The 27353-nt window shown below is 34.9% G+C and overlaps 1 protein-coding gene across 50 annotated transcripts in view; it reads right to left on the reverse strand.

Annotated features, from left to right (window-relative positions):
- TTN (titin) overlaps positions 1 to 27353 on the reverse strand; it is a 325993-nt gene that overhangs the window by 117859 nt on the left and 180781 nt on the right. For 38 of the 50 annotated variants that reach the window (XM_072612482.1, XM_072612462.1, XM_072612461.1 and 35 more), the window contains 21 exons: positions 23940 to 24023; positions 23441 to 23527; positions 22354 to 22476; positions 21559 to 21633; positions 21258 to 21335; positions 20903 to 20986; positions 20418 to 20501; positions 20064 to 20144; positions 19295 to 19369; positions 18825 to 18932; positions 16695 to 16769; positions 14034 to 14111; positions 12610 to 12684; positions 10807 to 10896; positions 10298 to 10357; positions 9937 to 10026; positions 4678 to 4728; positions 3668 to 4069; positions 2386 to 2664; positions 863 to 1138; positions 474 to 613 (listed from right to left, as the gene is read on the reverse strand). In XM_072612482.1, the coding sequence (XP_072468583.1) occupies positions 474 to 613; positions 863 to 1138; positions 2386 to 2664; positions 3668 to 4069; positions 4678 to 4728; positions 9937 to 10026; positions 10298 to 10357; positions 10807 to 10896; positions 12610 to 12684; positions 14034 to 14111; positions 16695 to 16769; positions 18825 to 18932; positions 19295 to 19369; positions 20064 to 20144; positions 20418 to 20501; positions 20903 to 20986; positions 21258 to 21335; positions 21559 to 21633; positions 22354 to 22476; positions 23441 to 23527; positions 23940 to 24023 (2495 nt within the window). Of the gene's footprint in view, positions 1 to 473; positions 614 to 862; positions 1139 to 2385; positions 2665 to 3667; positions 4070 to 4677; positions 4729 to 9936; positions 10027 to 10297; positions 10358 to 10806; positions 10897 to 12609; positions 12685 to 14033; positions 14112 to 16694; positions 16770 to 18824; positions 18933 to 19294; positions 19370 to 20063; positions 20145 to 20417; positions 20502 to 20902; positions 20987 to 21257; positions 21336 to 21558; positions 21634 to 22353; positions 22477 to 23440; positions 23528 to 23939; positions 24024 to 24166; positions 24251 to 24359; positions 24444 to 24793; positions 24917 to 25068; positions 25153 to 26043; positions 26128 to 26804; positions 26889 to 27353 lie in introns of all 50 variants that reach the window. The other 12 variants (XM_072612492.1, XM_072612489.1, XM_072612506.1 and 9 more) reach the window with 11 other exon arrangements.

The following is a 27353-nucleotide window of genomic DNA, read 5'->3' on the forward strand; positions in this document are numbered from 1 at the left end:
ATTTAGGCCATGGGAGCTGATGGGGTCACCAAGTGAAAGGATAGAGAGAAAAAGAGGAAGAGGTCCAGGACAGAGGCTTTGGGTTAAACTCACAGTTAATAGGCATGATCCAGTGAAGGACAATGAGTTCAGTAAGACAGGGCAGGTAGGCAGAATTAGGAGAGGGCGGGGTCAAGAATTTTCATATCCTTTATTTCATTTGATTCTTGAAACAAGGTCAGACATGCTGGGTGTTCTCATATCCATTTTTAAAAGATTTGGAAACTGAAGCTCAGAGGTTAAACTACTTGCCAAAGGTGACCACCATCCTTCCAAGTCATCTAGCAGCAGCTAGTGGCTTGAAGAGCCAGATGGCAGACCTAGGTCTTCTAACTCGAAGACCAGGTAAGGCTCTTTCCCTTCCATTCCACTGCTTTTCATATATGATCCTCTTGCTCTAAATGACACACGTTTTTAATTGTGAGATTACTTACAGGAGATGGTCTTAGAACTTCTCCTTTCAGCTTCCATTCTCCAGCAACGTCTTCCTCAGAAATTTCTGCTTCGAAGCTTGCGCTTTCTTTCTCATAAATTGTCACGTCCTCTATTGGTTTCAGGAGCTCAACCTCACGCTCTGGAATGGATAGGGGTGAAATCCATAATATTTTAGAAGAAAACATTCTCTGTTTTATTGTGCTTAATATTGATTTACTATAGAATTTAATATTATTAATGCCTAATTATATGGTATAATATATTCATATTATTAATATTAATAATCTAAATAATAGTATTGATAATATTATATAATACTATTAGGATTTAATATAGAAAGAAACATTATAACATAGAAAGGAATGTTTTATAGACAAAATATTTATACCTCCAAGTGTCAGCTTGGCAGGGTATCTTTTCCCTTCAATTTCCACTGCGTATTCATCGATATCTTCTGGCATGGCATTCTTGATTTTGAGGTAAAGATGGTTTCCATCTTTCACAATCTCAGTCTTTTCAGTTGGTTCCATAGGAATTTCATCATATCCCTTGAACCACTTAACATTGGGTGTATCTTTAGCAATGTGACAGCTGAAAATAGCTGTACCCTTGGGTTTTACATGCTGGTCTCTTATGGGTTTTACCAACCAGTCCCTTATGACTTCTGCAACAGAAAGGAGTTAGACAAAAATTAAGATGGGAACAACCAACCAACGCAAGTAGCCTCACTGGTAATTGCTTTAAAATAAGCTGAATATCTGCTCATTTAATATCATGATTTACTAGTTTATATATACTGATCTTATACAGTAGGAAACAAATGCTGACAACAGAAAAGCTGATAGAGAGTTTAGGATTATTGTACAAAGAAAAAGTTCATGTGAAGTACAAGACTTCAGCATCTTCTAGATTCAAATATTGTACAAGACTATCATGTTGGTAGGGGCAGGGATACTTGTATTAGTGGGAAGCAATGCAGTGCTACGTACAGGTAAGTGAGAAGGAAAGAGAATACGCATTTACATAACATCTATTTTGTGCCAGGTACTGTGCTTAAAAACTTTTATAAATATTATCTTATTTGATCCTCACAACAATCCTAAGAGATAAGTGGTATTCTTATTCCATTTTCCAGTTTAGGAAATCATACAAATAGATGTTAAGTGACTTGCTCAGGGTCCTACAGCTAGTAAGTGTCTGAGGCTAGACTTGAACTCAGGTTTTCTTGACTCCAAGTCTAGTGCTCTCTCCACTGCACCACCAGCTGCCTCAGTGGAGAGGAGAAGGCATGATTGGATATGTAATATAACTGAATCTGTGGCATAATTAGGTTATTTAAATAGAAAAGTTTTAATGTACTTTTAACTAATTTTAAGAATATTTTAATTTAGTGTTAAAGATACCTTTATTAGGAGTAAAATGTAAGTATGATCTTCAGGCTTAATTCTTGATCCCTTGATGCAAATAAGAATGAATGAAAAATAGTATCTTAAAGTGGTCATAATTAATGTGTGAGAGTCACGTCTTGTTATTCATCCTTCTCTAGACATGTTTGATCCTAAATTTAAAAACTTTAAAAAGAAATGTTCTCTTTCACTCTCGTTGTTTCCCTTGTGTCTGAGTCTTCATGACCTCATCTGGGGTTTTCTTGGCAAAGATACTGGAGTAGTTTGCCCATTCCTTCTGCAGTTCATTGTACAGATGAGGAAACTGAGGTAAACAGGAGTAAGTGACTTGCCCAGGATCACAGAGTCAGTAAATGTCTGGGGCCAGATTTGAACTAATGAAGATGAGACTTCCTGATTCCAAGGCTGGTGCTTTATCCATTGAGTTCCCTAGCTGACTCATTCTTTCACTCTTACTTCATCATAACGCATGAAAGAAAAAAAAATTGTACTTGAGGTCACTTACCTACTACTTTTACACAAGATGAACACTCAAGATTGTTGGCATTTTCCACAGTGACGGTGTATGTTCCAGCATCAAAATCGTCAGCATCATTAATTGTGAGGGCACGAAGCAAACCAATGACACCTGGTACAATTTTGCCAGGTTTCTCCACAACAATCTTTCCATCCTTCCTCCAGACCACGTCTCTCTCTTTGTTTAATTCACAGCTCAAGTATAATGGCTGCCCTTTGACCACAGTCACCTCTTCTTCTAGCGTTTTTACAAAACGGACAGGCAGTTCTGTGGAAGAAAATTTGAATATTATCCTCTGTTAAGTTTTCCCAGAGCAGAAGTATTATCTCTTTCTGTAGTCAGTCAGTTATCTAGTATTTATTAAGCTTCTGTTTTGTTTCAGTGCTGGGGATACAAAGAAAGGGAAAAAGCAACCCTTGCTATACTTCTATCACCAGCAAACTGTCCCCCCCCCCCACTAATTAGTACTAAAAGTACTAATACTATTACTATGACAACTACTTAATACTATTGCTATTACTACTACCTCTACTTAATGCTAGTACTATTACTACTATGACTACTTATTACCAATACTTGATACTACTACTACTATTACTACCACAACTACCACTACCACTACTACTATTCTTCCTCCTCCTACCACCACCACCACAACTGCCACTACTACTGACTAGCATGTATATAGTACCTACTATGTGTCAGACACTATGCTAAATATTTTCTCATTTCATCTTCACAATAACCCTGGGAGGTACGTATTATCGGTATTTCCATTTTATAGGTGAAGACACCAAGGCAAACGGAGGTGAAACAACTTGTTCAAAGCCACATATCTAGTACGTGTCTGAAGATGGATTTGAATTCAAGTCTTCCTGACTCCAAAGTCCAGCACTCTACGGACCTAGCTACTCTCAAGGAACTCACAGTCTAATGAGGAATGCAAATTAATTATGTACAAACAAGATATATAGAGCTGATAAATTAAGGGTAATCTCAGAGGGAAGATACTATAATAAAGAAGGACTAGGGAAGGCTTGTTGCCTTATAGTTTTATATTTGTGTGTATGTATATACACACATACACAAACGCTATATATATGCATGTATATACACACATTATACATTGAATTATATGCATAATATAATTCATATACAATGTGAAATCCTTGGAAAATAATAATTGTGTTGTTTACAGCTCTATCTCAAGTTGCCACAGAACTCTCAGGGAAAGATGAATTGAAAGAAAGTTAGAAATGCTGATAATTACCTTCAACAACCAGTTTTGCTGTGGAGGTCTTTTCTTTATTTCCCAGACGCAAAACACAAGTGTATTCACCAGCATCTGAAAGCTGGACATCAATGATATGCAGCTTTCTGTCTTTGCCGTCTGCGATGAACCTGTGCTTGGGACTTTCACGAATGTTGTTCCCATCTTTCATCCAGGATGTGATGGCAGTGGAAGGGGAAACGAGACATTCAAAAATGGCAGAAGAACCAACAGACTCTGCTTCTGTCAGGACGATATCTTTGATTTCTTTCACAAACTTCAAGGGCACAGCCTTGAGCTGGTAGGTGAAAGGGGCCTCATCAGGAGGCTTCTCTCCTCCACTTCCTGGTCTTAGCTTTTTCTTTTCCATCTCTATTGGAGAAGGCGTCTTTTTAGCTACACCTGATGGAGAGGAATACAAAGAAAATAACTTTAGTTTGGAGATTTGAATGTGTGTTGAGGTTGGGGTAGTTAAGTGATATATAACCAGAATAGGGTGTAAGGCACCCAAGTTGCCAATTTGAGAAAAATGGTGACAAAGCAGTGAAAAGATGAGAAAATAAAATTCAGAGCTAGCTAACTGAGAATTCACCTTTAATTTATATTGCTTACCTTCCAGCTGGAAGGATCATTTGACATTAAAAGCAGAAACAAAAGCTAATACAAGTGTCTAATTATGTTATCTGTCAAAGGTAAATATCATGAATAAAAGTGTGCATAAATTGCTTTTATGTATTTATTCCATTGAAGATTTACAAGACTGTGTCTAATGCTGGTTTTCCTAGTACATTCATCTTACCCCAAAGATATTTTTCATCCTGTATACTATACAGAATTCTACAATGTGATAGATTCAGATTCCTAAATGGTCTCAGCACAATACATTAGTAGTGATGAATATGAATTATTGACCCTTGTCTTTGTGTATGAAGTATGGGGATTTTTATCACAGTGAACTATAAAGTACAAACAATAGTTTTTGTTTTTTTGTGTGTTTGGCTAGTCTTTACCTTTGATAGGCCCTTTAGGTTTGGCAGCTTCCTCTTTAGGTGCTTTGGCTTCTGAAGTAAAAAATAAAAAGTAAAGTTAGAAAAATCTTAAACTTCTTTTAAATTGGTAAAAAAAAAATGACAAGCAGCATGTTCTTCATAATATATATTTACACAAAAAGAACCTATCCAGATATTTATACAACTTATGGGTAGAATATTTTTGATGCTGTCAGTCTATCTAGTCAAAATATCAATATTTTTACATTAACTAGGAAAAAAAAAATCAAACCTTGAATAAGAAAAGATTTTACTCAGTATGTTTTTCTCCCTACTTCTTTGAAAAATGAGAGATAGTGTGGTGCAGTGGGTAAAGAACTGGCCTCAGAGCCAGGAAGATTTCAGTTCAAGTCCTGTCTCTGACTTATATTAGTTGTGTGACCCTGAGCAAGTCACTTAACATCTCAGTGCTGTATGAGGTGCAAGGAGATGCTGACTTTCACTGGTAAAGAAAATAACTCATTGAGTGTACCTTACTCCAACGAACTCATAGCTCTACTATTCTAGAAGTTTTATCCTTTGCCTTTGGTGGGAAAAGTTGTGTTGTGATCTATTGAACTGATTATAAGAAAAAAATTTCATGTTTCTAAGACATGCAGGTGGGTCTTAGGGCAAAATGGTGCCTTAAAATGATTCAATGGAAAGAACACTGGACTTGATAGCTGTGGGATTCGAGCTCTGGTTTTGCCACTTCTTGCCAGTGTGATCCTGGACAAGTCTACACCAAGCTTTCCCCATCTATAAAAATCAGGGAATTGGACTAGATGATCTCAAAGATCTCTTCCAGCTCTAAATACCATGAGTTACAGAATCATGTGAGAATCACAAAGGTACTTTTGAGCAAAAATTAGAGATTGTAATGAGAAAATTAAAGGTTCTCATTTTGAGGAGGGAAATTGTTCCAAATGTTATCTTACGAGTATACTTATGAAGACCTAGTTAGACAGTTATATTTCAAGAATAGTTTGATTTACTTGAGAAAAGAACTAAATTGCTGGAAATTTCAAAGAAGTTTGGGTAAGGAGGTAGAGAAAAATTGCCTAAAATGGATGATTTCTTCCCCCTCTCTCAATTGCAAACCCCTGGACCAGCAAGTACATAAGTCATTCTATACTATGTATAATAAGACCATATTCTGTCACACATCAAGAACTCTTTTCTATATTTCTGAAATAAAATTCATATCCTATGCTACAAAAACCAATCTCTTTAATATTAACATTCTTAGAGCAATGTTAATATGATGGAAAATCATGAAACATCATTTGTCAGGAAGCAAAATGACAAGGAACCCAAAAGATAATGGAAAGACATACGGTGGACATAAGTTGTAGTGTATTAACCTCAATGACTTGCTCATGGGAAATGACGTAAAAGACATTTTAAAGGGCTGGAAAAGAAGGTTATATTGTCAAGTAGCAAGGAGAGACAACAGAAGTGAGGGTTCTTGAAATATAATTATTCCTTCAATAAGACATTCTAGTCTTCTGATCTTAGATCATCTAGTCCAATCTAGTTCATCTAGAACACTTGGTGTATCCAATAATAATAACATGAGAAAAGATGCAGAAGAATTCAGCTCTCCATTGGAGGAGAGGACACACACATAAATGAGATCAAGGCTCTTATCAAGTATCAAGAGACCAAATTATTGAAGTATTTCTTCAAAAAATAATTCCCACTCTCTCTACTATGTTTCTACAAATCAGCATGAAATAGAAATAATAATAATTCATTAGAACTAATTCATTAGTAGGTATTCTCATAAAAATCTCCTCTGATGTTCTAAGTTTTCGAATAAAAAAGCCAATCTGGAATTGGGATCAAACTTTGAATTATAGGTATACTATTAATAGGCACAATAAAACTCATCTGGAGAACAGATAATGGCAAATTTAGAAAAAAATAGAAGCCATCTTAGAATATATAAAATGACCATTTTGGTCAGGATTCAGTATGTTTTTAAAAAGGTGCTTAGAAAGGGAATAAACTCCTACATTGATAGTCATTAAAAAGGAGAGCTTACACAAATAATTCACATTTTCTGACTTTTTAAAGTCTAAAAAAATCTAGTTAAAATAATATATTTTAAATGGAGAAAATCAAATAAGTTGTATAAATAAAATGCATGACAGTAAGGAAAGCAATAAAATGCTTTCCCTGAGTTAGCAAAATTTGCTATATTCCATTAATAACTGTTTCACTTTCTACTTTTCATGCTTCTATCTATGGTTTTTTGTTGGACCATTCATCATGCATCTTCAGTGCAAATATATATGTTCAAGCTACATGAAATGTGGGACATCAATTTTTCAAGCAATGAAACAAAAATGAATCACAAAATGCCAGAGGATAAAACTTAACACACAGCAAAATAAAATGTCAAACTTAACTCAAAGCATAGTGCCTGGCTGCTCTGTTGGATCAATGCTCAAGAGGACAAAAATAGGATAGAAGGTATTTGAATGTGAATAAGACAATTCGATAGACAGATGGACACTGCTGAAAAACACAGACAAAACTGACAAATGAACACCAATGGATCAAAGGATGATCCTCTCCAAAACCCAAGCATGTAGGATGATCTCTTTGCATGAGTTTGGGTTAACCTTCTCACCTCGCCTTTCACCAGACTTTCCTTTGTGCAGTTCACAGTCTTCCCATTCCCAAATATTTTCTGAAAGATCATCAGAATCTTCAGAAAGTTCAGCCAATTCCCAGTTTATATCTTCTTCCTCCTCTGACATATCCTCTTCAGGATTAAAATCTTTTGTGAGATCAGGGTCCTTTTTAAAAACCATAGGTTCTTCTACAATGAAAGGAGTCCATTTACTTTCAAATGTCTTCACTTTGAGAGTTTTACTTTCCTCCTTTTCACTTTCAGGCATTTCTCGAAATACCTGAATGTTTTCCTGTGCTTTCTGCTTCATAACCATGGGCCAAGAGAGAGGAACTGCCTTTGGAGATTTGGAGCTTATAACATCACTTATATCATCTGATTTTTTAACCTCTCCTATGAAAGACTCATCAGCTTGTTCATTCTTTGAAATTATATTTTGTTTTGGCTCTGGTTTCCATTTATATCCTACTCTTATATCTGATTTTGCTGTTTCTGCATACCCTTCTATTTCTACTTCTACAGTTGCTATATTTTCACCTTCTTTCTTTACTTGTGCTTCCATTATTGACTTGGCTTCTAATGCCCCTGTATCTACTTCTCTTCTCTCTTCCTCTTCTTTTTCTTTGAGTACAAATGCTTTTTTATCTTGCAAAGTGATTTCTGTTTCCTTAACCTCTGCAACAAGACCTTGATTCTCTTTGAATAAGTCTCTAGCTTTGTCCAAATCAGATGTTGTTATATGGACTTTACCTTCAACTACCTGGTCAATTTCCTTTATCTTTTTTGGATAATTAATTAAATCATCCCTATGAATGCTGTCATATTTCATCTGGACAGAACTATCCTTTGGTTTTTCTAACAAATCAATGTCTTCTCTTGTTTTGTGAAGGATTTGAACTGATTCTTCAGAAATTCCTTCTCTTTCTTGGAGTTTTGCAATCTCTCTCTTTTCTTGTGGCACAGGAGCTTTATAACCAAGGTCGGATTTCCATTTGGAGGTTACATTGAGCTTTTCAGAAGACTCCAGTACTTGCTCACTTGGGAGGATCTCTTCTGTTTCTTTTAGTGGATGACTAGTCTCCTTGGACAACCGTGTTTCTTCATTTTCCTTGTAAGCACATATTTTCATTCCCCCATTCCTTTCTTTTGGAGGTTTTTCATTCAATTCAATAGGTGAACAAATGGATTTATATTCCCCTTTTATTGCCCGTACTCTTCTTTTGGCCACACGTTCTAGGGCATTTAACACTGTTAGTGTTATTTTTGAAGGAATAGGAGCTCTTTCCTGTTCATATTCTTTATGGACAGAAAAAAATTCTCTAAGGAAAAGCTTTCCCTTCTCATCTTCTGATATCCTCTCAGGTGTTTCAATTAACATGCTTTGTTCAGCTGTTTCTTCTGCTCTAACCCTTTCAGATGCTTTGGGCTTCCCATTGTCCTTTATACAGAGGTATTTCTCACCTGTAGGGGACACCTCTTTTCTTCCAGATATTTCAACTTTGGGCTCTTTGGTGACTTGTGTTATACCTTTCTGCTTTAAAATGGATGGTGCATCATGTTTTTCTGCACCTATAAAGGTGTCACATTTAAATTACAGAAGGTCAAAAGTAGAGAAATATTCCATAAGCACAAGCATAAGGAACAAATATCTTAAGATAAAAATTTCAAATAGAACCTGCAATAGAAAGAACATAGAACACTTTTCCCCTTTAACATCACATTGGCCACAATCACAAGTACATTCAAGCTTGCTGGACTTCTCCCAAGGATGTGGCGATAAGCTCAGAAATTTTTTTTTCAGAAACCAGACCAAGTCCTTCTTGATTCTTAAAGTAATTATCACTTGTTGATAGACTAAGAGACCATCTATAAATATAGGATTCTCAAATCTAGTTTTTTCAGGCAGTATAGCATAGAGAGAAAAGAACAAGTCTAAAACCTGTGTTTGAGTATGGCCCTGCTCTGAGAGGTAGTGTGAGCTATTTTCCTTTTTTAGCCTCAGTTTGCCCATCGCCAAAAGGAGAGACTTGGAAGAGATGGTCTTTGAGGCCCTTTCCAGCTTTAACATTTTATTACTTGAAAATTACCATACCGTTTTGAGTGATTATATGTGGAAAAATCATTAATTATACTATTATGATTGTCTCATGCCTAAGGGTTTGAATCCTGAACCTTCAGAGTTTTTCCTGAGCAATGGGCCTTACAGGGTAAGGCTGAGGAGGCACAAGATGCATTTGTGCCTGACTGTATTGTGCTCTTTCTATAAAGAAGAGGGGGGATTCCTTTCTCTCGCACTTTCACCAGGAGTGAACACATTTATTATTCACTTGAAAAAACATACAGAGAAACCAACACAACACGATAATGCACATACTAACCAAGACACAACAAAGACAATTGGAAAAGGCCAAATATTTAATATTTAAGTGTAAAGACTGTCAGAGACAGAGAACTTTCATGGAAATGTGCTTAATCAACACAAAAATGTAAATGATACACACATTTCTATATAAAAAGTACAGTGAAATTCCAATATAGTAAGATTCGTCCATGTCTCACTGGTAAGAAAAAAAACCACTTTATCAAAGCAATATAAATACCTGCTTTCTTTCCAACAACTGGAACAGTCACAGGGGTAGGAGCTACTACTGGTGCTGGTGGTGGTTCAATAGGTTTAGCGACTTTTATTTCTGTAAAGAGATTTCCATTCCATTAATTTTATGTGTACTCACCTCATGAACCCTAATCTGATACTCTGGTAGCCTTTTTAGATGCTTACCAGAGAAATTCCAAACTTCAATTTCACTTATCAAAGCAATATAACCATCTGAGGTATATGATTTTGATTTCTTTCCTATTCAACTATGAATTTTCTGTTCTATTCAGCTATGAATTGTTTAGCAATATTGTACAAAGACATGTAGGAATATGGAGTTTAAATGTCCTAATGGAAGTTCTTACCTGGTGGAGGTTTTGGTTCAGGTGGTGCAGGAAGAGGTATTGCTGGTTTGATTTCAGGCACTTAAAGGAGACCACAAGATAAAAAGATTACCATGATGTTCCCCAAAATCATAAAATAGGGGGGGGAAATAGGAAGTTGAAATATCTTGGCTAGGCACATGGCCATTACCGACAACAAATCATTTTACCTTTCATTTAAACAAGGTAAAGAAGAAAAGAAAATGCCACAAGTAACAAACTGAACTTTATTGGTAAAATTTAACTTATTTGTATTATTTCACCCAAATGTACATAACTATATGTTAGCTTAAAATCACTAACATGGGGCAGAGAGCTAATGCTTAGACAATCAGAAATGAGAGCAAATATGTAAAAAACCCCTCAAACGAAGCTCTGGCTTAGTTTATGTATTAATTACTTATAGCTGATATAATGGTATTTCAAAGACTATATCTTTTCATGAAACATGCAATTACATTATAGTGATAAGAGAACGCCAATATCTGTACCTATTGTTGGTTCTGGAACTTTTCTTTCTTTTTTGACGACAGGTGGGGGTGCCTCAACTTCATCAACGGCCTTCTTTGGTGGTTCTGGTACTTTAAAATAGGAAGCGTATCTTTTAATATAATTTTCATGCCACTGACTACCATTTAACAACAAATATTTTATTAAAAGAAACTTTTGAAAATAAATTTCCATTGTTTCTATGGTAGGAAACCAATAGTTTAGTATGTTTTTGTTTTTAACTGGGGCTATCATTCTTTGTTATAACAATTTTCTTCCCATATTTCTTTCTATTATTGCTTCCAAGAATTTTTATCACTAATTTGTATTACTAAGAATCAAAAGTCAAGACTGGTAATCATGTCCACCATAACCTCCTGCAAGTTCTCTGAGCCATTTATTGTGACTGGGAATACTTTCTGGTATTTCTAGATAGAAGAAAAGGGCAACTGGCAAAAATAGATGTTTTATCTTCTTGCCTAGTTTTACCCATAATAATAAGATTAGTTCAAGGGATTGATTGATTTTGTGTTGTTTTGAAATTGACTTATCTTTCTTAAGAGTGTCCAGATCTGATTATTTTTATTCTGCAGGTACTTGACTTCAGTGTTCAGCCCCATGCCAAATGTCATGGATTAGTGAGGCAGTGGACTACACTGTGAGGTTATCATATCCAGGCACTTTAAATCCTGGTATTTAGTGGGGTTGGCAAAAAGAGGACTGACCAGAAGGTAATATATAAAGTCTGCAATAAAGACTTGTTGGCTGTTGAATGGAACATATTCCTTTAAAGAGCTTTCAGGTGCCTTGTAGTTTGCTCAGTTACAAACTAAGTCTGTAGAAAAGTGTACCAACAAATGAGGCCCAATCCCACAATATAGATAATACTAGTAATACTAATACTACTAATAATAGATAAAAGCTAGAGTTCCAGTTATACTTCGGGTCATTTCTTGTACAAAGGTTGTCTGTTCTCTGTCAACATGACAGTTCATGTTTGACATGGAGAGACTACAGAAGAGTTAAACAAATTCTAAACTAAAACAGTTTGCAATAGTTCAAATCTTCGATTAACCATGAATCTTAAGGGTCCTTCAAATGAGGACCTTTTGGCGACTCTTAAAAATAAACACAAAGTATTATAAGTAACATTCAGGGTAAACAACTAGTAACAAGTAATCAAACTAAATATGGATTGAACCTCTTTACTGTGGGAACTCTTTAGACAATAGGTATTTTGAAGAGCTGTTTTGGAGCAGAACACTGAAGGTCAGCCAGAACCTGACCAACCTTTGAGACAAAAATTTACCTGGGCATTTTTTCCATTGAATTTATGAAATTTCCTGTGATACAGTTGGGTAGACTACTGGTTTTACAACAACTCAGTCCTAAAATTCTTCAAATCTACCCAGGAACTGTTTATCTGATACAATTCAACCCTATCTATCGGCCAATCCAATCTTGGTGCCAACCCATTGAACCTTTGGCATTTTGAAGGTATCATTAGAACTACAATCTAATTATTTCGATTCAGGAAATTAAATTTTTTCAATTTTAGTGAAAAACTGAAGCAATGTGGGAAAGAATTCCAAAATATTAAAAAGGCATACACAAATATGAAAAAATGGAAGCAGAAAGCATGTAACGGTAAAGCATGAACTACATTACAGATGAAATAATGAGCAATGGATGACAATAATATTGACATTTAATTTAATTTCTGTTTACGAGATAAACCTTTTGTATTCTCATTTTGTTAAAAAAAAAATAGGTTTACAAACTGTCACTATAATTTTTCTTCCTACCTGTAGGTTTTTTAATCTTTTCTACTTTTTTAGGCTCTACTTTAGGTTCTTCTTCTTCAGGTCTCTTTCTAAGAACTTTAAAGACAAAAAGGTTTATTTGTAAACCATGATGCAATCATGAAGATGAGACTGAAATTCACACATAGTGTACAAAGCACAGAAAAACAGACAGCATGCAACTTAGCACTGTGGCATGTTTGCCTATAGAGGAACTTAAAGCAACCCAAAATTCTGATGGTCATTAGAATAACTGTATTTACAGTCTTCATCCCTCTAATTAAATACTGGGGAGGAAAAAGACTCCAAGTACTATATTAATTTAAATAGCACCACACTCTAAAAATATTTTAAAGTATGAATTCCTAAAAAAATGATTCTTAATAGGTACTAGTGGGGTTTGTATAAGGGATACAACTATAATAGATGCCTTGAGAGTGACTTCCTAAGTGGGGTTCTTAACTTGGGATCAATGAATTTGTTTTTTAAAAAAATGTTTTGGTAACTATTTCAATATAATTGATTTCCCTTGTAATCTTATATATTTCCTTTTATGCATTTAAAAATATTATTCTGAGGAAAGATTCTTCCGGTTGCCAAAAGGATCCATGCAGAGGTATGCTGGTAAACGTTTAATGTCCGACTCTCTGGGGGAAATATATATGTATGTATATATTCATATGTATATTTATAAGTATATCCACATGAAACTTTTAAATGTAGTTTGCATTATTAACATTTTGTCCATCAGTTTCTTAAGTCTAATCAATCACCAAAAAATAAATCAAGTCCTGATTTGTAGCATTTTCCAGTTTCCAAGGTGTAAATGCTCATACCCCCAAATTTAAAACTCCTGGATCCATGACACATATAAAAAAGTTAAAAACCCCTGCAATAAGGAGGCATCAGCACCAACACTACAAAAAATCCCCCTTAGTTCTTGTGCTTAATAATGTGCTGTTAATTCAAAACTATTTTATAAAAAGGAAGTGAAAGTTAATTACATTCTAGTATTATTCAGATTAGATTTGGTGAACCTCTTTCATTCTTTAACACATATATTAAGTTAATGACTAAATGTTTACCGGAATGCAACTTTCTGCTATGTTGATTAATTTATAAGATGCCATGACTAGAAATAATGCTGTCCTCATTATTATTAGTTTATTACATTATCATAAATTTAAACATTAATTTTAGTAAGATATCCTAATATTAATTTCAAAATTCTTTGAAAGTCTACAAAGATTCTGTCTCCTTAACAATTTTTAAAAGTTTATACTTTACAATAATTTCCTTCATATCAATTTAATTCTAACTAATTTGAAATATAAGAAAATCATTTTTAAAATTTGTAAGTCTTTGTAAGAAAGTCTTTGTAAGCTTTCAAGTCTCCCCAATTTGCTATGATGTCAAATATACTATACCGGCTTTCAAAACCACTTCTTCCTTTGGCTTAGGTTCAGGTTCAGGAAGTAATTTTCGAACTTTCTTTTCACCAGGTGCTTAAAAGAATATGATTGCAAATTGTGAAACTATTTTAGAGCATTAAAAAAACCCAAATATGCTCAACAAAAATCATCCCTAAAACATAATGTCTAACTATTACATATCATCAAGAAGGGATTATAGCACACAAGTATAATTGACATCTACAATAAATATTATAATACTTAATGTGTTATCATTTAGACTTTTCTCCCAAAAATGTCCATTACCCAGCCTTACTGTGAAACTACAGGCTTATAAGCTCACTAAGAATTGCTAATTATATAAAAATTATATAAGTTTATACATGTAATTATATAAATCACATAAAATTATACAAAAATGTATAAATATATACACTAACTTTCTGAATTTAACATAAAGTTGTGCACATATACAGCATAATGCAATATGGTGGGATCTATAATACCATGCAAAATTGGTCATTGTTTATTATTATTGTTTAACTTTATTAAACTTCCATTAAAAAGGACTACTTTTATGTTGCAGTTTGGGGGTAGAGATAACTCTGGATTTGTTCTCCAAGGCTGGGTCAGCCTTGAAAGTTCTCAAGGTTCTATCAAGCTTAGTAAACTTTGAGTATGGTAGAAGTGACAAAAGTTATTTGATAGGTACAGGGAGATTTGTCATCAGTAAAGTACTGAACATCAGGTAACGAAATATAACATTTCTCCAAGGACTAAAATTCTATATTCTAAGAACTGTTGGTTCACTAAGGGTTAAATTTAAAATATTATTAATCTATATGATGTGAAATTAGAATCACTGACCATGACATGAACTCTGAATTTCTGTTTGGTATGTGGTATTTCATGCTTCAAGTGAGACATTTCTGATTCATTAAAAATAGTTATGTGATAAAAAGAACCTCCCTTCATTTTTTATGTAATGTAATTTAAATATACATAAAACCACATATAAATATTTTCCAAGAAATTACTTATAATAAACAACTAAAATATATTTTCTTAATGTCTTGTAAGTATATTTTTTAGGCTTAAAATGAATTTTAAAAATTTATGATGAAAAATGTATTATTGTTTAATACCTTTTCATAGGGCTTGATTTGCAACTCTTTTTTTTTTAACTTAATCAGTTTAACCTAATCAGTTTCATGGGTCAAACATGGTGGTAAGCAAAATGATTTTATTCACTATAGGAGAGGCTTAGAAAAACTGCAATTTGTCTCTTTTTATAATTCCCAGTTTTGAGGGTGAATTTTATGCAATATAAATTCTTATGTGATTATTTTGTTGTAGATATATTACTGAGCTCTGGGATCTGATTTCATTATATACCATTGTAGTGGTCTGAATATTTTAAAACATCTTTAAAAAGTTTTAATGCCTTATTTTGTGAGTCATTATTATTCGTAATTTAAAGATAAGAAAAGTATGGATACAAAGTATTTAAAGTGACCAAAGTCGCCAAGTGAATCAGCAGTAGAACCAACATCTAAACCTTCAACCCTAAAGGTTTAATTTTGTTTATTCATAGGGTAACGCCATCAGATATATTTACTGTAAATAAGTTCAATTTTATTTTTATTCCTTCTGTTAAATGGGGTAATGGATTCTCCACTAAATTCCCATTGTGATGCCTCATTTTGGCACAAAGACTACTGGGGTATGAGCACTAATTAAAAGTCAAAGAGCTTTTATCACCAGGAAGCTGGCTACCAGATGATGATGATGATGAAGATTTTGATCATAGAAAATCATGAAAACTACTAAAGACATGGAGAGATTGAAACCCACATTGGTGGGGAAAAGTCCCCCACCAATGAAATCATAGTTCTACTAACATATTACCATTTCTTTCAACAGACCTGCCTTAATTTTATTTGTGAATATAATTTTAAAAATGAAAAGTAAAGCAAGCAAAAGAAACTCTCAAAATTATTGATCTATAATTGTGCTGGCCTTTTCTTAAAGACTATTCCATTTCAGTTTGCTGCATTTCAGAAATATTTGTGGAATTAAGAGGAAACTAAATATATTCCTTGAGAAAAATCATGATACAGTTGAAAAGATACTCCTCCCTCCCTCCCCCCCCATATTCATAATCTTCAGTTATGTAAAAGAAAGTTTTTGCATTAGTTCTTATAACTTTTGTCAAAATGATGGTATAGAGGTGAAAACTAAAGATTTCTATCAGTTTGAAAATCAACATCTTCACCTAGAACATTTCTTTCCTCTTATTACAGATGTCCAGCCATTCAGTGGAGGTACATTAAGTTGAGGAAAACATGATATAATTTATATGTATATGTCTAATGTTTATACAACTGTTGGAAAATCAAGACAGTAACCCCCTTGACTTTTTGACAGGAATGCCACAAAAAAGGAGCGAATGGATGACGTTGGCATGATCATGATGGGTACACAAAGCAATATGCTGTGAAAACAAGAGTTCTACAGATACGAGAGGAGCAGAAAGCATGATGGAGGCATCTGTATATGAATATATTTTCCATAATGACCAGATACATTTTAGAGACGTAAAATAAGAAGACCAAAACCCTGATGCCAGTATATCTCTAATGTATATGAATATATTTTTCTGCATTGACAAGATACCTTTTAGAGGAGCAAACTCCACCTTTTCTGGAACTTTTTCTGGAGGTTTTTCAGGAGGCTTTTTCTTTACAACAGCTTTAAAGAAGATGATTGAATTTTTAATAGTTGCATTTTGAAACTACTATTCAAAAGAGATTTAAGAAAAATATCCCAGTCCCAAGAACATATTTTTTTTACTAAGAGCCACTCAATGTTAAGAGCCAAAAACGCCAAAGAAGATACAGAAAGCATTCAAACTATCAAGATACTTTAGCTTTAGCCAGAATTAGAGATGGAAGGTTAAATTCAAGATTGTTTCAGGAAGATTATTTTGATCTCTTGTAGAAAGTGTCAGATTCAGAAGGCAAAATTTTCTCTTTAGGTATAAGTTATACACTCCAGGTTAAGACTTTTGGCCTAGTGAGGCAATGATTAATGAATAAATGAATGCCCCTTCCAAAGTGCCTTGCACATAATCAATATTTGTGGCATTAAATGGAGCTAAAAGCCCTCAATTTAACTTAACTTGTCAACTGGCTGATTAAATTTAAGTCTCCCAATATTGTTGAGATAGAATTGAAATAAGCCCCATTATGGGGGCTGAAGATAGGAGATTTTGGTAATTATTTTGCCACACTCTGGCTTCATGTCATCAGGAAAATGGCAAAAAAAAAAAAAAATTAACTTTGACATAAACTCTGGCATTCTCTTCCCGTACCCTAAGGCCAATCTGCTACCATTACAGTTCCAAGAACAATTAATTCCTCATTACATCTTCACTCATTCAGTTCAGATAGGTGTATTTCAAGAGGGGTATAAAAATTCTACATAATGTCACTAGAAAGTTATCTCCTCTACAGACAGGTAAAGACAGAAGAAAACTTAAGACTGCAGGAGAAGTCCAGACATTTTCAAGTATTCCTTTAAAATGTTGGGGGAAATATGTATCCATAACTGGAATGATTTAGTCTGGAAAATCTGATGACACTGTATGACAGAATACTTTAGGGTATTTAAGTTTTTAAGTATTTAAGATGTTTAAAATATGAAGGCTAGTAATCTTTTCTCTTTACGTAATAGCTTTCAGAAATTCTGATATATATATATATGTATGCAAAATCAAGACATATTGTAGAACTTCATAGAAAGAGAAATCAAAGAACAAAAAGTAGAAACTGCTATCTAATGGATTAAGCAATGGAAAGTTGGGAACAGAACCCAGAGATCCTGAATGATCTCTGAACCCTCCTTTCAGACAGACAGATGATCATTACATGGGATTAAAATGAAAGTTGTATGACATTATTTTGTGTTCAACAGCAAGAGCCTTTGTATGTGCTTCTGAAGCGACTAATGAATACTTATCAGGTTTATGGCACCATAAAAATGTTTTGCCCATATGAAAGTTTGGAGGGACATAACCTTCTTTACAAAATTTGGCCTTTGGCATGAATCTCTCAAAATAATACTACTATGAAGGCAAGAAACATCTCAAAGATTCACATATGCATTCCTCATGCTCAAGACCACAACGAGTAGGCAAACAGGCTTGGAAATCAGGCAATAAAGAAAGAATTTAAGAAATTAGAATGGAAAGTTTCAGAACAAGAATCATATAAGACAAATGAAGAACTTATCTAAATAGGCATTTTTTATATCTTTGCATCAAACACTTGTTGATAGGCACTAGACAATGCCTAATTCTTCATTTGCGTTCAGGTTAGCAAGATTAGCATCCTTCAAGAAATCATAACCATACCTACCCCCCTCCTCCCCAATGTGACGTTATTTCTCGACCTTCAGGGACCCCATCTTTGTAACATTTTAATTTCATACATAATGATCTACCTTGTATTACTGATGTTTGGTACTTCCCTTATCCCTTCACTATATTATAATTTGTCCGCCCAACCCCTGAACATTTAGCACAGTCCCTTGGATTTATTATGCAGCAACGAACATTTTGTTTTTCAGACGGAAATTAAGCGTTAGAAACAGCAGAAAAGCACCTGATTTGGTTTTAAAAAGTCATGAGTAATAATATTTGAAAGAATATATTTCCAAAATAGTGCACAGTTTTGGAAGCACTACTAAATTCAATCAGAAGTTTGGAAGCAGGTTAAGAGCACTTTGCGTCAGTCGCCTTGGTACCTTTAAGCTGGGCCATTTGCTCTTTGATTTGCTCCTTTGGTGCAACAGGGGCCGGGGGTGGTGGTTTGAATTTGGGTTTCTCAGGAACCTTCTTTTCTGGTTCAGGTTCTATTATTTGAAAGAGTATTATTGGAGAGTTAGCAGACATTTATGAAGGTATGTCAAGATGAGAAAAAGATGCCTTCTTATCTAAGCATAACATGAAACAAATGACATTTCTATACAGAAAATGAGAGATACGGCAGACTTTTTTCATGACATGAAACACATTTAGACAAGTCACATTTGACATGAAATATACTGTACAAATGACACTGAATTATAAGAATTTAGTGCACATTCAAAACAAGAGTATCTCAAGGACAGATTCAATGAGACGTACAATTTGGCGGCACACTATGAAAAATACTATTTCAAGATGAAGAAGATTATGGGAGATGGCATAGGTTTAAGCCTAATGATCTGAATACCTTTCACGGGTATTTCTTCAGGTTCTGGCTCAGGCTCTGGTGCCACAGGCTCAATGTGCTTTATGATTTCACGTTCTTTAAAGAATATTGACAAGGAATATAAGATTGTCATTTTTAAAGACCACTGTATTAGTACAATTGTCTTTTATCATGACTCATGATTTTACAAATAGTTTGTCTCACTCTTCCTTAGCACGCCCCTCCCCCCAAATTAAGAAAATTAACTATAACTGACAGAGGGTGAAAGAATTGTTTCCTTCCTACAAAATGCCAGTTGTATAAGACGCTGAGATACAAAAACTACAGTTAACAATCATACACAGATAAACATACATTCCTACAAGCTCAAAGAGTTGCAGTCTGGTAAAATATTTTTTTGCCTTGAAACATAAACCTCCTGCATATTTTTAGGGATTTTTCTCTTTTTTTAAAGACATTTATTTTGTATGTTCTGAGGAGATAGAAAATATAATTTTTAAGGTATCCTTAGTTGTCCATTTGGCTTTGACAATTTCAGTTTTCCCACAGTGGTGGTATAGATTATAATTTTCTGGTCTGTGGGAATCATTTATCTGTCTGTCTGTCTATCTATCTATTATTAGCAACAAATGATCATATCAACTGTTCTAGCTCTAATAAGATTATAAATATTTGAAAGATCATTAAAGAGAGGACTGAACTATTTTAAGATTTACTATTGTGAGATATATAATCCTCTAAATATTTTGATATTCTTAACACAGATTTTACATAAGATTTAAAAAAATACCTTCAGTGGGAGGAGTCTCCTTCCTACCAATGGTTATGGATGCTTTTTCTTCATAAATAACCTCTTCAAAAGACTCTTCCACTTGAAAAATATGATTTCACTTTAGAAGGCATCCAACACCAAATCTGCTACAATTCTTTTAATGTTATGATGCAAAACAGCAATCTCATACTCAACAAATCCCCCTTCCCCCTTAAAGAGTCCCCTAGGTACTCAGCATTCATATCTTGTCCATCTCAATATAATAAGAGACAATGAATAAATACAAGACTCAGTTTTGTGGTCAGAGAGATAATTAAGAAGATAACTTGATGGTGATCTGTTCATGACTTAAGTAGTAGTAGCTCTGGGTACCTTGGACAAGTGGAACTTCTGGTTCTTCAGGAACAGCAATGGGGACCTTCTTCTCTGGAACACTTATCTTGGGTACTTCAGGCACTTTAAAGATATTAATTTATCTTACTTTTAAGAATTTAAGAAGCACACAAAATTCTAGAAAGTCCAAACGGTGTAACACAAAGGAAAGCTCTTGGTCTGACATAACATTATTGGACAACATTCCACAGAACTCTCTCAAAGCATGACATCAACAGACATCAACAACAATGGTTCTCATTCATGTTCCTCAAGTCTCATGTCTCCTTCTCTCTTCTGCTTTCACCCTCATTCATTCACTCATTCATTTATCAAAACATGCCATTACACCATTATACTCTTATGGCACTTGATTTGGCAGAAACAGGCTCATAATTTATACAAAACTCACAACATAAAGTAACACTCAAATGATCTGTAACTGCCAAAGAAAAAGAGAGTTTTTTTTTCTTTGTGTCATATACCTTTAGCTGGTGGGACTTCAGGTTTTCTGGTGACAGTGACAGGTTCCTTCTTTGGTGGGACAACTTTCTTGAGTAATCCAGGCACTTTAAAGATATTAGTTTGTTGATGTTGTTGTTTTTGAAGAATTCCAAGAATTTACAAAGTGTTAGGAACAAAAAGAAAATCAAACTTACTGTGACAGGGTTAATATTAACTGGGACAAACCAAAGTATTATTAGCCACAAGCAGAAAAACATAAAGAAATGAAATCATACAGAATAACAAAAAACATAGTTTATGAGGTTGTACAAGACTCAAAGATTAGAGGAAGAGAATTTTTTTTCACCATCATTATAGCAATAATAATATAGATACCTTTAGCTGGTGGTGCTTCTGGCTCCTTAGGAACAGGAACTTTCTTCACTGGGACAATTTTCTTTGGCACCTCAGGTACTTTGAAGATATTAGTTTCGTTTAAATTTTTGAAATTTGAAAGACATCGGAAATATTTTGCAAAAAGTGACTTACGTATCTAGACAACATATTGATCATAACACACACTCCATATAACACAAGCAAGGAAAATGATAAGATCACAGACATCACTACAAGAAGGGCTAAATATTCCCCACCCCTCCTTCTCCCACCCTCACCATTAACCCCTTTCCAAATGTACCTTTAGCAGGTGGAGGTTCTGGTTTTTTGACAACAGGCACTTTCTTTTCTGGGATGACCTTGGGTACCTCAGGCACTTTAAAGACAAGAGTTTCTTTTAGATTCAATAATATTTAAAAGCTTCACAAATTGTACTTAGCATCAGACTTGGAGAACCAAGAAAGATGACTGCTGACAAATGGAAAGATTGCAAACATACACATTATCTGGGTGGTGGCCTCATGGTTAAAATGAATGCCTAATATCAAATACTTTGCATTCTTGAGTATGAAACAACTTTCACCTGTCTTTCTCCCCTTATTTTTTTTAAACTTTAAATTCCATGAAGCAAGGAACCTATCTAAGCTTGTGGTATCTCCCTCAGAAAATACCATATTGCTCAGCACACTGCAGATGGCTTAGCAGATGGATGCTGAATTAATTTAATTGCTGAATAGCTTTTTACACCCAATAATATCTAATATTCAGGAAATCAACAGTTTTTAGGCTCTTCCTGATCTACCTTAATAAAGGTAAACTCCTTCTGAGTTTATCTCCAACCCATCCTATGTATATCTTATTTGAATATAGTTGTTTGCATGTTGTTCTACCCATTAGACTATGAGTTTCCTCAGAGCAGGGGTTGTGTTCTGCTTTTCTTTGTTTCCCCAGCCCTTAGTACACAGTAGGTGCTTAATAAGTGATTGATGACTTCATGCAAAGAGGCAGAATTCTCTTTGATTTTTTAATAGAAAGATAAGCAGTCTTTTTAATAGAGTCAAAGACTTTCCAAAATATAATTCGTATTGGCTTATACCTTCAGGTGGTGGTGGTGGGGCTGGCTCTTCAGGAATAGGAACAGGTGCTTCCTCCTCAGCAGCTGGGATTTCCTCTTCAGGCTCTTCTATTTCAGGAACAACTTCTTCAGGTTCTTCATATACTTTAAAGATATTAGTTAATTTTAATTTTATCTTCAGCTATTTTCAAAGTTAACAAACTGTATCAATAGACACAAAAATGCCAACCACTTAGTTTACAACAGTATCAAACATACAGGTATACGTATACACACATACAGATGATCCCATATTTTATATGGGGAAAATCACATCAAAGAAGACTTTATCATTTTAAAATTGAGTAACATCATATGAAGAACTGATATTTTAAATTGGAACAGCATTTTGCCTTTCCTGGATTCCCTGTTTCTGTTAACAACTACCATTGGACCAATCAAAAACTTGAAATCATCTTTGATTCCTCTCTTTTTCCCCTCACCTACATCCAATTGCCTGTCCTGTCATTTCCTGAAATATCTTTTGTACCAGTAATCACCTCTCTACTCCAATTGCCATCACCCAAGTTCAGGTCCTCATAAACACTTACGTAGGCTGGACCACTACTTGCCTTCTTGCCTTCAAATTCTCCCTTTCTAATTTTTCATATGGATGACAAAATAGCCTTCCTACCAATGGCTTATTTCTAGTTTGATTAAAAGTAAAAAAATTAAAAGCTAGCTAGCTAACACTTTACTTTTTTCTTATTTTTATTTATTTTCCTTTTTTTTTCTTATTTGCATGAACACATACGCCTCTTTGTAGGTCATTTTCTCATTCAGGTTCATGTTCTATCCTCTCATTCATACCAGTCATCCTCCCTCTTTTATTAACCACTGTATACACTAGAGAAAGGTGGTTTCATTTTGGTCCCTTGGCCATACTCAGATTATTCTCATCAGATTAACCAAACTAACAGATCTGGGAATTCTCAGAGCTAAACAAGAATGCTAATATGAGATAAATCTTTAAGAAATCATTAAGCTGAAACAAGAGAAAGGAAGAGAAATAAAAGTCCCAATTCTAAGTATTCAAAAACAGTAAACAGATATGTGGGCCCATGTATACCTTCTGGTGGAGGAGCCTCCACTTTCTCGGGAACGGGAACAGGAACAGGTTTCTCTTCAGGGACAGGTTTCTTTGGTACCTCTGGCACTTTAAAGATATTAGTTAATTTTACTTTTGGGCACTTGAGAAGTATGTGACATTAACATGAGTACACAAGTAGGGTTCTGATTTTGTACAGCTGCCTAGGTAGCTGATCCAGACAGGAAGAATTCATAAATAAAAGTCTGTCACTGAATCAGGTCAAAAAGGGTAATGACAGGAAAGGAATATAGATTATAAAGAAGAAAAATTCTATTCAAACACAGCAGTGAACTTATCAAAAGTTGCTAAAGGAAAGGGGGGTTTTTGGTCACATTAAAATTTTTTAAAATCCAATTTTCTAAAAAAATTATAAACATATTTTTCAAGAGTACTGGAAAAAGAAGGTCTGATACAAAACACATAAATTTCAGGGTTGGAAGAGAATGGTTTTCTTCAGAGTTAACTCAGTAGTCTGTACCTTTAGCAGGTGGGGCTTCTGGCTTTTTGGGGACAGCCACTGGCACTTTCTTTTCAGGAACGACTTCCTTGGGAGGTTCAGGCACTTGAAAGATATTAGTATTTTGAATTTTAGGACTTATAAAGAATCATATTTACAGAAAAAAAAGTAATTTTCCAGACCCACAGAATCCTCCTCCCATGTCCTTTCCCTCAAACTCAAAACCTTCCCAATAGAATTATATATACCTTTGGCAGGTGGGATTTCTATCTTTTTGGAAACAGGTGGGGGTACTTTCTTTTCTGGGACCACTTCCTTGGGTGTCTCAGGCACTTTAAAAGATATTAGTAGTTTTAAAAAATCACAGTTTTGAGAACAAATAAAAAAGGTATATTTACAGGACATAAAGATGTGAAGAACGTTATTAGTCATTATAAGTACCTTTTGCAGGTGGTCGCTCAGGTTTTTTGACAACAGGTGGAGGGGCCTTCTTTTCTGGGACCACTTTCTGAGGTGGTTTTGGCACTTTAAAGATATTAGTATTTTCATGTTTTAGAAACAGTAAGACAGGTAGGAAACATAAAATAACCTCACTATACACAAACTTTTGAATATTGGTAGTAAGCATCATTTTCTGAAGGTAGGGTTCTTAACTTGGTGTTGAACACGAACTAGTTTTCAATATAATTTGCTATCCCATTCCAGTGTAATTGGTTTCTTTGGTGATCCTATGTATTTTATCTTATGCATTTAAAGACAATATTCTGACAAGAGAACCCGTAAGCTTTACTAGACTGAAAAGGGGGTCCAAGACCCACAAAAAGAATTAAGAATCTTGACTGAATCTGAAATATTTGAGCAAGGCTCATAGGTACCTTTGGGTGGTGGAGGGGGAGGCTCTGGCTCTGGTTCTGGTTCTTCATATGCTTCTTCATATACTTCTTCATATACTTCCTCTAGAGTTACCTCTTCAGTAATTTCCTCTGGCTCTTCATACACTTTAAAGATATTAGCTAATTTTACTGTTAGAAATTTACATAGAAATTACAAAAAACATTTGAGCAGAAATACATTCTCTGGACAAAAAAAAAAATAATACAGGTGGACAGACAGACTTTCCTCCCTAATTTGGTCTGTTTTTGCCATGTACCTTCAGGTGGTGGAGTCTCTGGCTTGGGAGGAGCGGCAACAGGCACCTTCTTGACTGGGATAGTTTCCTTTGGAACCTCAGGTACTTTAAAGATATTAGTATATTTCGGTTTAGAAGACTGAAGACAAATGGACACTATCAAGCACAGCATATGCTATGAGTACCTTTTGCAGGTGGTACTTCTGACTTTTGGGGGATAGCTAAAGGCACTTTCTGTTCAGGGATGACTCTTTTGGGTGGTTCAGGCACTTTAAAGACATTAGTATTTTATATACTTATAGTAGGTACAACATCCACTAGAAACACACATTTTATCCCCCCCAATAAGAGAAGGTAAGACATTCCTCACTGAGAATGACTGGTGACTGATACCTTTAGCAGGTGGGGCTTCTGGCTTTTTGGGGACAGTCACAGGCACTTTCTTTTCAGGGATGACTTCTTTGGGAGGTTCAGGCACTTTAAAGATATTAGTATTTTTTTATACTTACAGTAGTTACAACATTCACTAGAAACACACAATTCCCCCCACCCCCATAAGAGAAGATAAGACATTCCTCCTCCAGAATGACTGATACCTTTAATTTCTGGGGCTTCTGGCTTTTTGGGGACAGCCACCGGCACTTTCTTTTCAGGGATGACTTCTTTGGGAGGTTCAGGCACTTTGAAGATATTAGTGTTTTTACATTTAGAAATGGTGCAGACCAATGGAAAACATCCAACAGCGAAGCATGAACATGTTTTTAAGCATAGATCTTTCTGAAGCAGATGGGTGTACATAAATACCTTTAGCAGGTGGAACTTCTGGTTTTTTGCGAATAGTCACTTTCTTTTCAGGGACAACTTCTTTTGGAGGTTCAGGCACTTTAAAGATATTAGTGATTTTGTAATTAGGTGCTATGAAAATCAGTAGAACACCCAAATATTTCAAAGAGATGACATCAGCTCCTTCAGAATTAGTACAATGGCAACATGTACCTGTGGCTGGTGGCACCTCTGGTTTTTTGGGGACAGGCACAGGTACCTTCTTTTCAGGGACAACTTCTTTAGGTGCTTCAGGCACTTTAAAGAGATTAGTGTTTTTACATTTAGAAACTAAGAGAAGCATTAAATCTGTTTTGACTATAAAGATAAATCTCAAATGTAGAAGGGTTCTGTCTCCCAACTCCCCAAGGAATAAAATAATCTATACCTTTAGTCGGTGGGGCCTCTGGCTCTGGGGGAACAGTTACAGGCATTTTCTTTTCTGGCACAACCTCTTTAGGTGGTTCAGGCACTTTAAAGATATTAGATTTTTTTTTTTTGTATTTAGGAATTGTAAAGACAAGTGGAAAAATTAGTGTATATTGCATCATAAAGTGGGAAGTGTGTTGGATTTGGAGTCTGGGTTCAAATTCTGACTGCTATTGACTACCTTTGTGAATCCAGGAAAATTGCCTTTCCTCTCTAGGCCATTTTTTTCAACTAAAAACTAAAGGGGTTGGACTCAATGATATTCCAGCTCTAAAGCCTGATACATTTTCCCCATAATCAGAGCAGTGGGAATAAATACTTTTAGCTCGAAGGACAGATAGATTTCAGGAAAACAGACACTAGTATTTCTTTTTAGGGACAACTCCTTGGGAGACCCTCAGGCACTTAAAGATATTAGTATTTTTATGCTTAGGGGTTTCCAATGGTCATTTTCAGGAGCAGAAAAGATGTTACTTCTTCAGAGTGAAGTCACTGTTGACATATACCTTTAGCAGGTGGTACTTCTGGTTTTTTGGGGATGGCCACAGGCACCTTCTTTTCTGGAATGACTTCTTTGGGAGCTTCAGGCACTTTAAAGATATTAGTATTTTTAAATTTAGGGGTTATATATTTCAACAGAAACAGCAAAATATTTTTGATAACAGAAGACAAATATTTTCCTCTAAGTAGTGACATATACCTTTAGCAGGTGGGACTTCCAGTTTTGGGGGTACAGAAACAACTATTTTCTTTTCAGGGACAATCTTTTTGGAAGCTTCCAGAACTTTGAAGATATCAGTATTTTTTTTTAACATTGTGGAGTTACCAGGATCAGTACAAAATCACATTTGTACAGCAAAAAGTAATTTCTGCAGGCCAGAAAAGTTTCTCCCTATTTCCTCCCACAATTTAAAGGCTGGCAATATATATCTTTAGGTGGTGGGAATTCTGGCTTTTGGGGGACAACCATAGGCATTTTCTTTTCAGGGATAATTTCTTGGCACTTTAAAGATATTAGTATTTTTATATGTAGGGGCTGTGAAGACTAGTAGAAA

This window comes from Notamacropus eugenii, chromosome 5 (genome assembly GCF_028372415.1).
Source record: "Notamacropus eugenii isolate mMacEug1 chromosome 5, mMacEug1.pri_v2, whole genome shotgun sequence".
Lineage (NCBI taxonomy): Eukaryota > Metazoa > Chordata > Mammalia > Diprotodontia > Macropodidae > Notamacropus > Notamacropus eugenii.